General features: G+C 50.3%; 1 protein-coding gene and 1 pseudogene across 1 annotated transcript in view; one reads left to right on the top strand and one right to left on the bottom strand.

The window, feature by feature from the left end:
- Nucleotides 1–2,095: 2,095 nt before the first annotated feature.
- PPL (periplakin) overlaps nucleotides 2,096–13,479 on the top strand; it is an 87,632-nt gene continuing 76,248 nt past the window's right edge. The window contains 2 exon segments of the mRNA XM_032460300.1: nucleotides 2,096–2,948; nucleotides 6,996–7,067. Coding sequence (XP_032316191.1) covers nucleotides 2,909–2,948; nucleotides 6,996–7,067 — 112 coding nt within the window. The 5' untranslated portion in view covers nucleotides 2,096–2,908.
- Nucleotides 9,278–10,191, bottom strand: LOC102524368 (annotated as a pseudogene).

Raw genomic sequence — 13,479 nt, 5'->3', positions numbered from 1 at the left:
GTGTGTGTCAGGGCTATGCTGGACCAGGGGCTGCCCAGAGAGCATACAACCAACTTCACTTTTGCCAGGGGGGATGGCAGAGGGAAACTCTGACCTCTGAGGCCCTAACAACCCTTGGCTGAAGTTGCGTTGGACTTTAAACAGTCAGAGACCAGGGTGGACACTTCATTCATCTTCTATCAGAGTCCAGGACTAGAGGCCAAAAATCTAATGATCCAACTCAACCCCACACTCATATGTGACCCTGGGAGCCTCCTGTCCATCCTAGAGGCCTCAGAGATGAAGAGGGAAGAGGGGGAAGAGGGCCAGTTATGTTTAAATCTACCCTAACCCTAAGGCCTAATACTTAACTCTGAAGCCCTAATGCGTCTTGCCTTCATCTTTGCCCTTGCCCTAACCCCTGACCCCCACACCAATCCTGACCCATTACCCTGAATGCGAGTATGACCCTTTAACTCTAACCCTCTAACCCTGATGTGACTCTTGTCGACTTAAAAATGCATAACCTAAAAGTTGAGAGTTATTTTATTCTGCAGACTTTATTCTGAGGACCAGAACCTAAGAGGCAGCCTCTCAGATTGCTCTGAGGGACTGCTCCAAAGAGGGAGGGGAGGAGCCAGGATATATAGGAGTTTTGCCACAAAGACCAGGTAGTCAGAACATCAAAAGATTACTGTTAACTAAAAACAAAAACAAAGGCAGATATCTCAAGTTAAGGAATTTAGCACTTTTTTATTTACGGGACGGTGCAAACATCTGGGCTTATTGAAATCATTCTTTGGATACGCACCTAGCTGTCTAGGGCCAGTATCCTGTTCTTTCCCACCCAGAGTTCCCTCGGGGGCACTACTTGGGTGGCTGCAGAGGCCAGGCTGCCTGCTTGTTTCCATCCTAAGATCTCTCTGCTCACTGTCAAGGGTGGTGGTAGCGGCTGATGACTTGATGGCCACAGTATCCTTTGTTTACTGATATGGCTGGCAGTATTATTCATTCACACTCTGATGCCTAACCCCTGACAACCTTTCACCGTGACCTCTAACCCTAACGCTATACCCTGACCTTGACACTCTTAATTCTAACCCCTAACCCTCTAACTCTGATCCTGTGACCCCGACCCTGACCCAGATGTTGACCTTTACCCTTGACCCTTCCAGAAGATGTGATTTCAATAAAGACAGAGGAACAATCACAGATTATATATGCGTGGATCCCAAGGTTTTAACGTGCAGAGAGAATTCCTTGGTCCAAGCTAAGAGCCGGGTGCAACGGAAAGAACCGAGAGTTGGCGGAGAGGGCCGAGAGGGCCCGAGGGTGGCCTACGTAGGGCACCGTAGTGACGAAGGGAGCCGAGTTGTGACGGAAATGGCCGACAACAGGGCTGACAATGGACGGAAAAAGCCGATGTTGGGCGGGGAGGGCGGCGGATTGAGGGAAAGAACGGTGGGCTTAGGGGAAAGGCTGAGGGGCCCGGTGGAGCGAGAAGGACTGAGAGGGAAACGGGGGACGGTGGGCGAGCGGGGAGCGCCAGGGGCGGCAGGTGGGGACGGGGTAGCGTGACGGAGAGGGGGAGGAGGAGGGTGAAAGGGGGGCGTCACGTCGGGGCGGGGCTCCGATGCAGAGGAGGGGGCGGGGCGACCAGGCCGGGGTCCGCTCCCTGGAGTCCGAGGGCCGGAGGCGCTGACCGCCGGAGGAGCCGGGGCAGTTGCGGAGCTGCTGCCGCGCCAGGCGCGTTAAGCCCCCGGGCAGGGGTCTTTCCGACCCCGCAGGCCGGAAGCTCAGGACCCCCGTCAGTTCTCCGACGCCGTCGGGAGGGAGGGAGCCCGGGGCCCGGGGCCCGGGGCCCGGGGCCCTCAGAGGCTCGAGACCCCGCATGGTGCGGGCGAGCTCACAGGCCCGGCCTGGGGAGGTGTGGAGACCCGTCGGGACCCTCCCCGACCTGCGCTAACGTCCCGCTCCGCCGGCCTCGGGACCACAGCGCCAGCTGCCCTATCCCAGTGCGGAGAAGTGACTTATGTTTTCTTTGCTTTCCTTGCGGGGATGCAGGAATCTTCCAGAATGCGTTTGTTTGGAGACTCATGGATTCTGTCCCTCAGTTTCCTGCCGTCCTTTGCTTCTGCAACGTGCTTCTCCACACGGTGGTTCTGAATGGGCCTTGGAGAAGGGGGGTGTGCGCCTTTCCTGTGTGGGGCCAGACGACTGGGGTTCCAGTCTGGGTGATATCTGTGCACTTCTTAGCTGTTTGACAGGCCTCACAACAATCAAAAGGGAGTATAAGTGACCCTTGAACAGCAGGGTTTGAACTGCATGGGTCCATTTATACGTGGGCTTTTGTCAATAAATATATTGGAAATATTTTGAATATTTCTGACAATTTGAGAAACCACACAGACAAACGCAGTAGCCTAAAAATGTCCCAGAAAGTTCGGGAAAAAGCTAGATACGCCATGAAGGCATAAAATATATGTGGATGTGAGTTTATTTTGTCATTTACTACCATCAATTCAAGGGCTAACAGACAGGTTAAGAGAGGATGACTTGATGGAGACGAGTGCCAGATGTTGAGGAAGTCGCAGAAGAAACAGCGCCAGGAAACAGATTGACATCAGACCATCCTACAGAAGCATTCTGAGTTTTCAAAGATTGCTTTTGACGGCTTTTGCAACATGGCTCCTTCAATGATACGGGCACTGAAACTAAAATGAACGGTGGAGGGATTATGGTATACAAACATTTTTAGAGAAATGAATAAAGCAGAAAACTCATACAGAAACGACGATGTGTTTTCATAAAGTTACACCAGGTGTGCCGGCCTCTCTTGCCCCCCCCTCCACATCCTCCACCTCCGCCCCCCAAGACAGCAAGAGCCACGCCTCCTCCTCCTCAGCTGACTCAGTGTGAAAACCTGAGGATGAAGACCTTTATGATGATCCACCTCCACTTAGTAAACAGTAAGTAATCATGCCATACAGTTAGTAAACTTACCTGTTGTGAATGTGTGTGTGTGTGTGTGCTCGTGTGAAAATCTATCAATTTTGTGGCAATAACTGGGTAGACATTTTAGTTATCATCATCATCCTTAGGTGTTCATCATGTGGAACATGTGCAGGACTTGAAGTGGATAGAGCCTGTCCATAGGGGCAAGGTGAGTGATGCTTAATATAAAAGTAATGTGATTTCCATCCGGTTTTATAACTTTGCTTTCAAAGAATTACATTACCATACAGTCTTTAAGTCTCGTAATTGGAGAAACTGCTTATCAGCCTATCATCACAGAGAAGTGATTTTTTTAATGTAACAATGTTTCCAGTAGTGTATGATGAATATGACTGTAATATGACATGCCATAAACATTTTATAATGATGTATTTATTAGTGTACCATGAAGCAATCATAGCAATGAAGCTAGGCCACCATAAAGAATCATATTGCTGCTGCTTTGTTATGAATGCATGAATTCTTTTTTTTTGCTTTTTAAAAAAATTTTATTTATTTATTTAAATTTTATTGAGATATAGTCAGTTTACAATGCTGTGTCAATTTCTGGTGTACAAGCACCATGCTTCAGTCATACATTAATATACATCTATTCATTTTCATATTCTTTTTCGCCCTGAGCTACTACAAGATATTGAATATATTTTCCTGTGCTATACAGCATAAACTTGTTTATCTATTTTATATATAATGCATGAATTCTGATACCTGTAGACACATATGCATTCTTTCACATCATCTTTTCACTTTTGATGTCTAGTGTTAGTAATACATGTAACATCTACAGTGTTTGTATCACAAGAGACAATATTGACGTACTGACAGACAATTCATCCTGTAAACAGATAAATGTAAACTTACACTATCAATAAATGCACTACAGTACTGTAAATGTTCTTTTCCTTATGATCTTATTAATTTTCTTCTCTCGCTCACTTTTGATAAAAATAGAGTATATAATACATATAACATACAAAATATTTGTTAATTGACTGCTTATATTATCAGTAAGGCTTCCAGGCCACAGTAGGCTATTAGGAGTTGAGTTTTTTGTGGAGACCAAAGTTATGTGTGATTTTCACCTGCGTGGTGTGTGTGATTGGCGGGGTCAATGCCACGAACCCCCGTGTTGTTCAAGGGTCAGCGGTGTTGTTTTCACCTCTTGTGGGTAATTATCTAGCGCAGGGAGAGGAGAAGTATCCACCAGCTTATTTTGTCCCATCAAATGCTTCTGTTTAAACTGCCTCAGCCCACCACTCTCCCTGGGATGTCTCAGGAGCTCAGAGCGCAAAGCACAACAACACAGCCCCGCGCTGGGTCCCCAGGCCCTGGAAGCGTAGCCCACCAAGCAGACCTCCCTGTGGATTCCCTGGGCTGAAGCTCTGAGAGTCATGGAATACACGGAATAGGAGGAGAAAAAGGCTGGCTCTTTTCACAGAAGTAACTCAGGAGAGCTGAAAACTAAAGCTCCAGACTGAAAACATTCTATGATGCTTTACTCACAGGTCTTTCCTGCCTCTGCCACAGACCAACCCCTCTTCCTGCCCTCACACGTACACTCCTTCCAAACACTTGATGATTCTGTCTGTTCACTTGGGGCTCTTCCCATTTTTGACCTAAAAAAATAAAACAGCCTGTTATTTTACCACAAAGTGGGTTCATTCAGGAGCAACAAAGAATTGCAGTTTGGGACAATCAGGCTACAGCAGAAGCTCCAAGCAAATCCAATGAACAAAGGAGAGGAACGTTATTTCATACAGAAAGAGAGTGAAGGGTGCTGTTTTGGGGTCTGATGGAGGGGAGCCCTGAGTAAACAGTGGGGATGGCTTCCCATTAGCTCAGTGGCCGGGGTGGTCAGTGTCCTGCGGGAGGCGCAGGGAACATATTTCCTGGTGAGGCCTGGGATTGAGGGTTCTCTCCCGTTGATGATTCTTGCTGGGGTTTGTAATGGACAGTCCTTCCTGTTACTGACTTTGAGTGGCACTGCCCAAGAGCCCTCCTTCCGGCCTCCCCACTCTACCTTAGATGAGGTTTCCCTCAGTAACTTTCATGCCATTCAGGGTGGTGTATGTCCCCTTCTCTAATCTGAACCACATTGAGAACAGCCCCGTCAGCCTGCCTGTCTCAGAACACAGAATTTCTTTCCTGGAGTGTTGTCTACACTCCAGACGGCAGCCTAGTGCCCCAGAGAATCGGTTGGGAAGGATACAGGAGCTGTGTCCAAAGAGGAAGGAGAGGTGGAAGGCCCCATCGCTGACACCACCAGGACTCAGGTCTCCTGGAAACACCCTTCTTGGGGTGGGAACTGGGGCCACACAACTTTTTGAACTTGAACCATTTCTCAAAATTCAGGAGGATCTGGAAGTTCTGGACTCCTGTCAACATCTCGCTCTCTAATGTGAAATGTAGAATCCCCTCCTGTCACCTCCCCAGGATGCTTTTCCGTCTCCATTATCTGTTTCTGGTTGGTGCGCTGCAGTCAAATTTAGGCTAAGGATGGGCCTCTGCCTGGTTCTTAGGGGGTTCTGAACTATATGTGAGTTTTACATGTATGAGTGACCTGTGATCTGTGTGAGAATTTACACACAGGATTATCTGTGGTCTGAACATGTAGATACACACTTCCGTTGGAATGAACATGAGGCACCCCTGGGTGAGTCTGAGGTTCAGCCACGATAGCGGCCCCTTCATCCTGCCTGGGCCTGAAGGCTCTGAGTGCTGCATTCTCTCCCCGGCTGGGTCTGGTCGCAGCAGTATACCCATGGACCACCTTGACTCTCAGTGTTGTCAGGTGGGCAGAAACCACTCCGCTTCTGAGAAGTCGTTGTAATCAGTATCTTAGAAGCTGGTAACTTAGGGAGAGCCGACACTGAGCTTTCAAAAAGGCCTGTTCCTGTTCTCAGTAGGTCACGTATGTTGACTCATTTTTAAAACTCAGAATGAACCAGTAAGAGGGGTCCTGTTAGGGCAGGTAGAAAGTGGGGGCAGTGGGTTGATACATATGTGTGTGTGTGTCTCTGTCTCTGTGTGGGGGTGATTCCTGCCCCCTGCACAGTACTATTCTGAGGTTCAGAGTGGACAGTAGATAGGTTTATGTACACACACATATATGTTAAGTCTCTATTCCCTGCTAAGTTACCCAAGAAGTCACACCAACCTGTGGCAAAATCTAGATGCAGACCAAGGCATCCAGGTTCAAATATCTACCCACTGAGCCTCTGTCCTTTTGATCTCAGGTCACCCCAGGGACTCCCGACTCCCTGCACCTGTTTAGACTCCCATCCAGCACACAGACACCCTCCTGGCTCATTTGTTGAGTCATTCTGTACAGGCCGTGAGGAGGACCTAAGGCCCAGGAAAGAAGCCCACTGGGCTGTCCTGGGGCCATAGGAGGCTTCAGGTTTGTGGAGGCTCTGCTTACCTGCACCTGTGAGATCCTGTGCCCACCCCACCTCCTGTTTCCATGGGTCTAAGCTGTCGCTGGAGGGCTAGAAACCCTCCCAGAGACCAGCTGCAGGCTAGGAACTGTTTCAGTTCTGGGATCAGCAACAGGGTTCCCACCACTCACTCTGCCTGACACGTAGCCCCTTTGGTTTAGTCTCATCTGTAGGACAAGGGATGCAGGGAGCTGACAAGGATGCTGCAGCATTCTGAGGTAAAGGTGGATCAGGTGCCCCAACCTCTCCCCTGTGTTCTCCCCTCAAAGACAGTGAAGTGCGGGTTCTAGGCGTCAGCCCTGGTGCACAAAGTCACCTGACTGGGTGCTGTAGTGACCATCAGCCCCCATTTCCCCACTGCACATGCTGTTGTGAAGCAGGACCTGCCTGTGGTGTGCTTGGCTGCCAGAGCGCACTCCACCCAGAATCTGCTGTCGTAATGGACTGACAGATTCTCACTGCCTCTACTGTGCAGGACTGTCCTGTCCTGGGCTTCCAGTGGGGCCGCCTTCTGCTGGGAGCCCAGGATGCTGGAATCACGCTACTTCTTGTCTGTCCTTGCAGGAGACTGGGCTGCACTACAAGAGGCTCCTGGCCTACCCTTGGATCCTGACCATCACGTGACCAGAGAAATTGGTAACATTTTTGTCTTGCATGTTGAAATGTTTCATGACAGAAAGATTTCGTTCAGTTTCCTGATGTGGGTGAAGTGCAGAATCCGATGTTGATTGATTCTCCAAGCAGTGTAAGCCTTAGTCCCTGCACGGGGGTGAGTTTCCTGCCCTAAGATGAGGGACCCATGCATGTGACCTGTGCCTCTTGGGAGAGCAGCCCTAAGCTAGTTTAAACTGACCAAGTTCTGTCTCCATGGTAGATTTAGGTTCCTCTGTATTCTGTCTACACTGAGTACATTTAGACCTGACCATGTTATGCAAACACTAGGACATGTAGACCTGACTAAGACTCAGGCCAGTCCTGGGAACTTTAGGAGGCACATGGAGACCTGGATAAAGACCTGGTCTCAGTAATGGGATCTTCAGGGAGGCCATGGAGACCTGGCTACATAACCGGCCTCAGTACTGGGGAGCTTCAGAGGGGACGTGGGGACCTGGTTAGACACCCAGCCTGGCCTCAGTCCTGGGAGCTTTAGTGCGGATGTGGGCTCCAGGGTAGAGGCCTGGCATCTGTCCTGAGAACTTCAGGTGGGACATGGAAACCTGTGTAGAGAAGTAGCCTGCTGTCATCCCACAACGGTGCCCCCTGAGCTCTCTCAGGGTTACACAGGATACTGGCCCTAGATAGCTGGGTGCATGTCAAAAAAATGATTTCAATAAACCCAGATCTTAGCACCTTCCCATACATAGAAAAGCACTCAATTCCTTGGTATCTAGTTTTCTTTATTAACAGCAATCTTTTGATGTTCCAACTACCTGGTATTTATTGCAAAAACTCCTGTACATCCTGTTTCCTCCCCTCTTCTTCAGGGCAGTCCCGCAGAGCAAGCTTAGAGGCCACATCCTGGGCTAGGTCCTCAGAAACGTCCACTGAATAAAACATAACTCCCAACCTTTAGGTTGTGTATGTTTTTGTTGCCATTGATTAAGTTCTTGTCCCACTGTAGAAAGAATGCAGAGACAAGGAGGGACCCTGGCTGGAGGAAGGGGGGATGTTTAAACTCTTGACTCTGCAGGTCCCCATCCAGGGAGGAAGATGAACTAGTTGAGCCTTGGAAGGTGTCTAAGCCTGTTTCAGCTGGGTTGCATTTGCGGACGCCTGCTGAGGTCCAGCTACTAGCAAGAACGGAGCTTAAGTAAAGTGAGGGTTTATTCAGGGATGGATAGGACACTCTAAGGGGAGAGCGGGCAGGCCCAGGTGAGCAGCTGCGCTGAGTTTCTTTGGCAAGCTGGTTACATGGGGTGTAAAAATGAATGGGCGGAATATTCACTGGGGAGGGAAACGTTTGGGGTCTTTGTCCCTGATTTTCATCCCAGCTCCACCTTCCTGAGGGGAGGAGGGATTTTTGTCCATATTTAGTCTCAATCGGAAGTGTCTTGGCCTCGGTGCATGACGGGTACTTCTAATCTGCAAGGCTAATTTTATTGAAATGAGGGCATAATGAGCAAAAGCCTACATTCAGACACTAGAGATTCCTTTCCCCACCTTTCTTTGTCGGCCTCCAGGGCACTTGTCGCCCCCAATTGTGTGATTTCTTATCAGTGCCAAGGTACCTGCTTTTTCTGTCTGCCTAGGGTCCCTGTTCTTTTCATGCTGTGTGGGTTCCTGCATTTGGCCCCTTGCCCCTCTCCTGCCATTTGCCCAATTCCTGCTATTTGGCCTGCGTCCCCCTTTCTCTGCTCGTATCTAGCTATCTGCCTGCCCTAACACTAGGACACTGCAGGAGAAGGAACCCTGGCTGGAGGAAGGAGGGATGTTTAAAATCTTGGCTCTGCAGGTCGCCATCCAGGGAGGAAGACTGAGCCTTGGATTGCACCTGCAGATGCCTGCTGAGGTCTGGCTAATAGCAAGAATCTGAAACTCTACAACCAACGAGCACCATTGCCTAGTGATTTGCAGGCAGTCGGTGGTGCTCATTAGTTGAAGAAGCATCGCCCTAAACTCTGCCTTTACCTTCACATGGTGTCCTCTTTGTGTGCATCTGTCTCCAGTTTTTTAAATTGTTACCGAATCCAAGCTCCAAGTTGTACTGCTCGCCAGTAAATCGAGAGATGAGTTGCTGTGAAAAAATACATTTATTCTGAAAGGTCTTTTAGTGAGAGGTTTAAAGGGCCTTTGTGAGGGGCTGAGGAGGGGAGGGTTGGACGGAGGTCGTGATGAAGGGGGTACCCTCATTGCTCCTCTGGGATCTGGGTGGACGTCTTGCCGCCGGTGGTGCCTTCTGCCACCTGGGCATGCTGGTCTTCTTGGGCAGCAGTTCGGGCTGGATGTTGGGCAGGACGCCTCCCTGGGGGATGGCCACGTCTCCCAGCAGTTTGCTGAGCTCTTCATCGCCGTGGATGTCTAGCTGCAGGTGCCGGGGGTTTATCCGCGTCTTCTTCTTGTCCCGGGCCGTGTTCCCCGCCAGCTCCAACATCTCAGCATTGAGGTACTCGAGCACCGCAGCCATGTAGATGGGAGCATCTGTGCCCATGTGCTCGGTGCAGCGGCCCCTGTGTAAGTGCGGGTGCACGCGGCCCACCGGGAACTGCAGGCCGGCGCGCAGGGAGCGTGACTTGGGCTTGGTGCTGATCTGGTTGCTGGTCGTGGCGGAGGTGTTGTGTGTGGCCTTGTGGCTAGTCTTATTACGGGCCTTGTGCCCCGTCTTGCCAGAGCCCATCATGCTATGCGGGAGAGGAGCTATGAGGAGAAGGCCTCCCAGGGCCCGGGGACAGCCCACCAGCAGAATAGAGCTGCTGCCCTGAGTGCCCCGGGCTGTCCTCATGAGCCCCCAGGGCACACCCCCACGCCCTCCTGATTGGCTCTTCTCTCCCATACCCACTTCTGGGTGGCTGCGTTAACCCTTTGGTTCACACCTCGGCAGAGGGAATCCGCCCACCAATTGGTTGAATTTGAAAATCCCCCCCCCCCCCGCCCCCGGGAAAGAGATGAGGAGCAGAATGGAGACAGCCAAGCACTCCCAGGTGTAGACAGTCCCTGTGTCTCTCCACAGGGAGATTTGGAGCTCCCCAAACCCAAAACCTGGAGACAGAACTGCAGCCCTGTGGCAGATAAACATCAACAGAGTAAATGAAGGCTGCTTGGAGGCACATCCTCCCCACCTGGGGCACATTCTCTGGCCTGAGGCGGGGGCTTGGGCTGCCTGGGCACAGAGCAGACCCCAGCCAATAGCAGGGGCCAGCCTCAGTGAGAAGTGAGGGCCAGGGGCTGAGAGGTGGGCCAGGGAGTTCCCAAAGGGAAAAGTGGGAGATTCCTGCCTCTTTCTTGACTGAAGGGGTAACAAAGGCAGCTTCAAAAATCACTCCCTTCGGGTTTCCCTTTTTCTCAGTCCTCTCCATGCCCAGGAGAGCACAGAATTATCTTTCCAAAGAGGTACCAGCTGAGAACCCCAAATTCTGGGGAACCCCGTGCCTAGGAGGCAGGGGCCTCCCCTCCATCAGTAGTGTCCCCACACTGGAGTCCTATCTGGAATTGGGGGTGTTGCTGCCTGTCCTGGGGTGGGCAGGTCAGCTCTGGGAGGCAGCTCCTCCCACACCCTCGCAGGAGTGGGTGTTTCGCATCCAATCAGGGCCCAGAGTGTCTTAGGACCTGCCTAAGGGAGAGGGGCTGGAGCTCCTGCTCTAGAGTCCATGCTCTCCCGAAAAGTCTTTGAAAGGCTGTTTGGTAGGGTTCTCATCAAGGGGAGAGGGCAGAGTTCCTACAGGGTGGGTGCAGTTGTGCTGCTCAGGCTCCAGACGTCAGTGCCAGGTGCACACAGCCCAGGGAGCTGCTGTGTTGGGAGCAACCCTTTCCTACTAGGAACTCCGGGGCCAGGCCTCTGCACAGGGCACCCTGTGAGTGAGTGAAGCTAGACTCAGCAGCACGAAGGGGAAAAAAGGGTTAGACTTTTACTACCCAGATTCTATTTTTATTTTCCGGGCTTGTTCCTGGCCGTTGCTGGGACGTGCTGACACTTCCTCTGCCCTGTGGGCACGTCAGTCTGGCAGTGGTGCTCAGACGTGTCAGCCTGGAACAGCAACAGAACAAGTGTCACAGAACCAGTGGATCCTGTAGATGCAGTCCGGCTCTTCCCGGGTGTGTGGGGCCCTAACTGTGGAGTTGGGGGCCTTCTTGTAGCCCAGGGGCTTCAGCCTAGACTTTTAATAGGAACTCCAAGGAGAGGCCCCGACAAGCCTGGTGTTCAGCCACTGTCTGACTCCGGCCCAGATACTGCTCGGTGAACTCTTTTCACTGTGTTTCTGTGGGCTTGCATTTCAGTGCTGGGCCTTGCTGTTGTGTGACCCTGGGCAGTTGCAGGAGGGAAAACGCCTAGCTTGTCCTGGAGCCAAGGAATTTGCGCCCCGCCTGTGACAGGGTGGGGAATACCGCCTCCTACAGGGAGAGACTCCGGTGGTTTTCTTGAGAGGCTGGTAGTAGGGAAGACCGGAGACTCGGGGCTCCTGGGCTGTCCTTGCTCACTTACCTTAAAGAGGGGGTATTTGGGTCTTGCCTCGCAGGCCTGCAGGCTATTTCTGGCTTGCCCTGATGGCCAGAGTCTGATACCTTTAAGTCAGACTTGTCCTTGATACTCAAGAATGGTCAAGCAAGTTGTTTCAGAAAAGTACTTATGTCTCCTTCCCTCCAGAATGGGGATATTAATATCAGTGTTGCAGGGCTGTATGAGTTTTTGGTGCAATGATGCATACAGAATTCTTAGTGCATGCCTGGCACATGCTAAGAGCTCAATAAATGGTAGTTTTTGAAGTTACCTTCTGAAACCAGTACCCCAGTGATATGTAGGGAGTTCCCTAAGAGTTTAGACCATGCAGAACTGTCTTCTACCTCTTCCCTGGGACTTTGAAGGAGGAGGAACTCTGGCTGGGGGAAGGGGGAGGGTTGTCTGCAAAATCTTGGCTCTGCAGTTCCCCATCAAGGGAGGAAGATTTACAGGCTGAGCCTTAGAAGGTGTTTAAGCCTATTTCAGCTGGGTTGCATTTGCAGATGCCTGCAGAGGTCTAGCTGATAGAAAGTTTCTAGCTGAAACTCTTTTTAGATGGAAGAGGGTTCTATTAGTTTGCTAGAGCTGCTGCACCAAATTACCATAGACAAAGTGGCCTTAACAACAGACATTTCTTCTTTTTACTTCTGGAAGGTACAAGCCCGAGATCAAGGTGTTTGTAAAGTTGGTTCTTTCTGAGGGCTATGAGGAAAAATCTGTTTCATGCCTCTCCCCTAGCTTCTGATGATCTGCAGGCAATGTTTGGTGTTTCCTGGCTTGAAGAATCATTGCACTGGGGTGGGAGAGGGTATAGCTCAGTGGTAGAGCACGTGACTAGCATGCACAAGGCCCTGGGTTCAATCCATTAAAAATAAATAAATAAAAGCCTAATTACCTCCCCCAACTAAAAAAAAAAAAAAAAAAGCATCTCACTTATCTCTTGTCTTTACCTCCCATGTGTTCTTGTGTGCATCTGTCTCTAACTTAAAAAAAAAAGACACCAGTCTTATTGGATCAGGGGCTTACTCTACTCCAGTATGACCTCATCCTAACTCAACTAATTACGCCTGCAAAGTCCCTATATCCAGAAGTTACATTCTGAGGTACTGGGAGTCAGGGCATATGAATCGGGGGGAACACAAGTGTACTTTAGCAGGACAGCTCCTTAACTATTGACACTTCCCCTGCCAGGTCTTCAAGGACCTACCTACCTACTGTATGCAAGTACCTTGATGGGAGAAGGATGGCTACAAGTGTTTGGATTTAATAATTCTTCAAAGCCCTACCCCAGGGAGACAGCATAGCATAGCGGTTTAGAGCTCAGGCTCCGAGCAGGAGTGTCTAGGTTTGAGTCTGGCCGCCACCAGTTACTAACCGTGTGATCTTGGGCAAGTAACTTCATCTCTGTGCTTCAGTTTCTTTATCTGCAAGATAAGGATACTACTACATAACATAAGGCTGCTGAGAAGCTAAAGCAAATTAATTCATAGGAAGAACTTGAATCATTGTCTAGGAAACACCTGATGATGTGAGCAATTCATATTGTTAAAAACAACTTCTAAATCTAAAATGCTGTCATGGAGGGAACCTTCAAATGGTCCATAATCAAGGACTGAATAGGTGGGACGCAGCTTATAGGAGCTCATAGGATGTAGGATGTCCAGGAATGGAAAGGTCTTTCCAGACTGTCTACTCGAGTCTTCTCATTTGGCAGATGAGGAGAGCAGAACAACTTGCCTTTCTGACCCACATCGTGTACCAGCTGCACTTGGACTTGGCTCTGTGCGCAGGTGAAAGGAGCTCTGTCAGTGTCATCAGTCTCATGAGTGGTGTAGACGGCATGTGGTATGGACTGTCCGGTTTTCCCAGTGCTGTTTATAGAGGGGACCGTTCTTT

Source organism: Camelus ferus, chromosome 18 (assembly GCF_009834535.1).
Source record: "Camelus ferus isolate YT-003-E chromosome 18, BCGSAC_Cfer_1.0, whole genome shotgun sequence".
In the NCBI taxonomy this organism is placed as follows: Eukaryota; Metazoa; Chordata; class Mammalia; order Artiodactyla; family Camelidae; genus Camelus; species Camelus ferus.
This window is presented reverse-complemented; position numbering and strand designations above follow the sequence as displayed.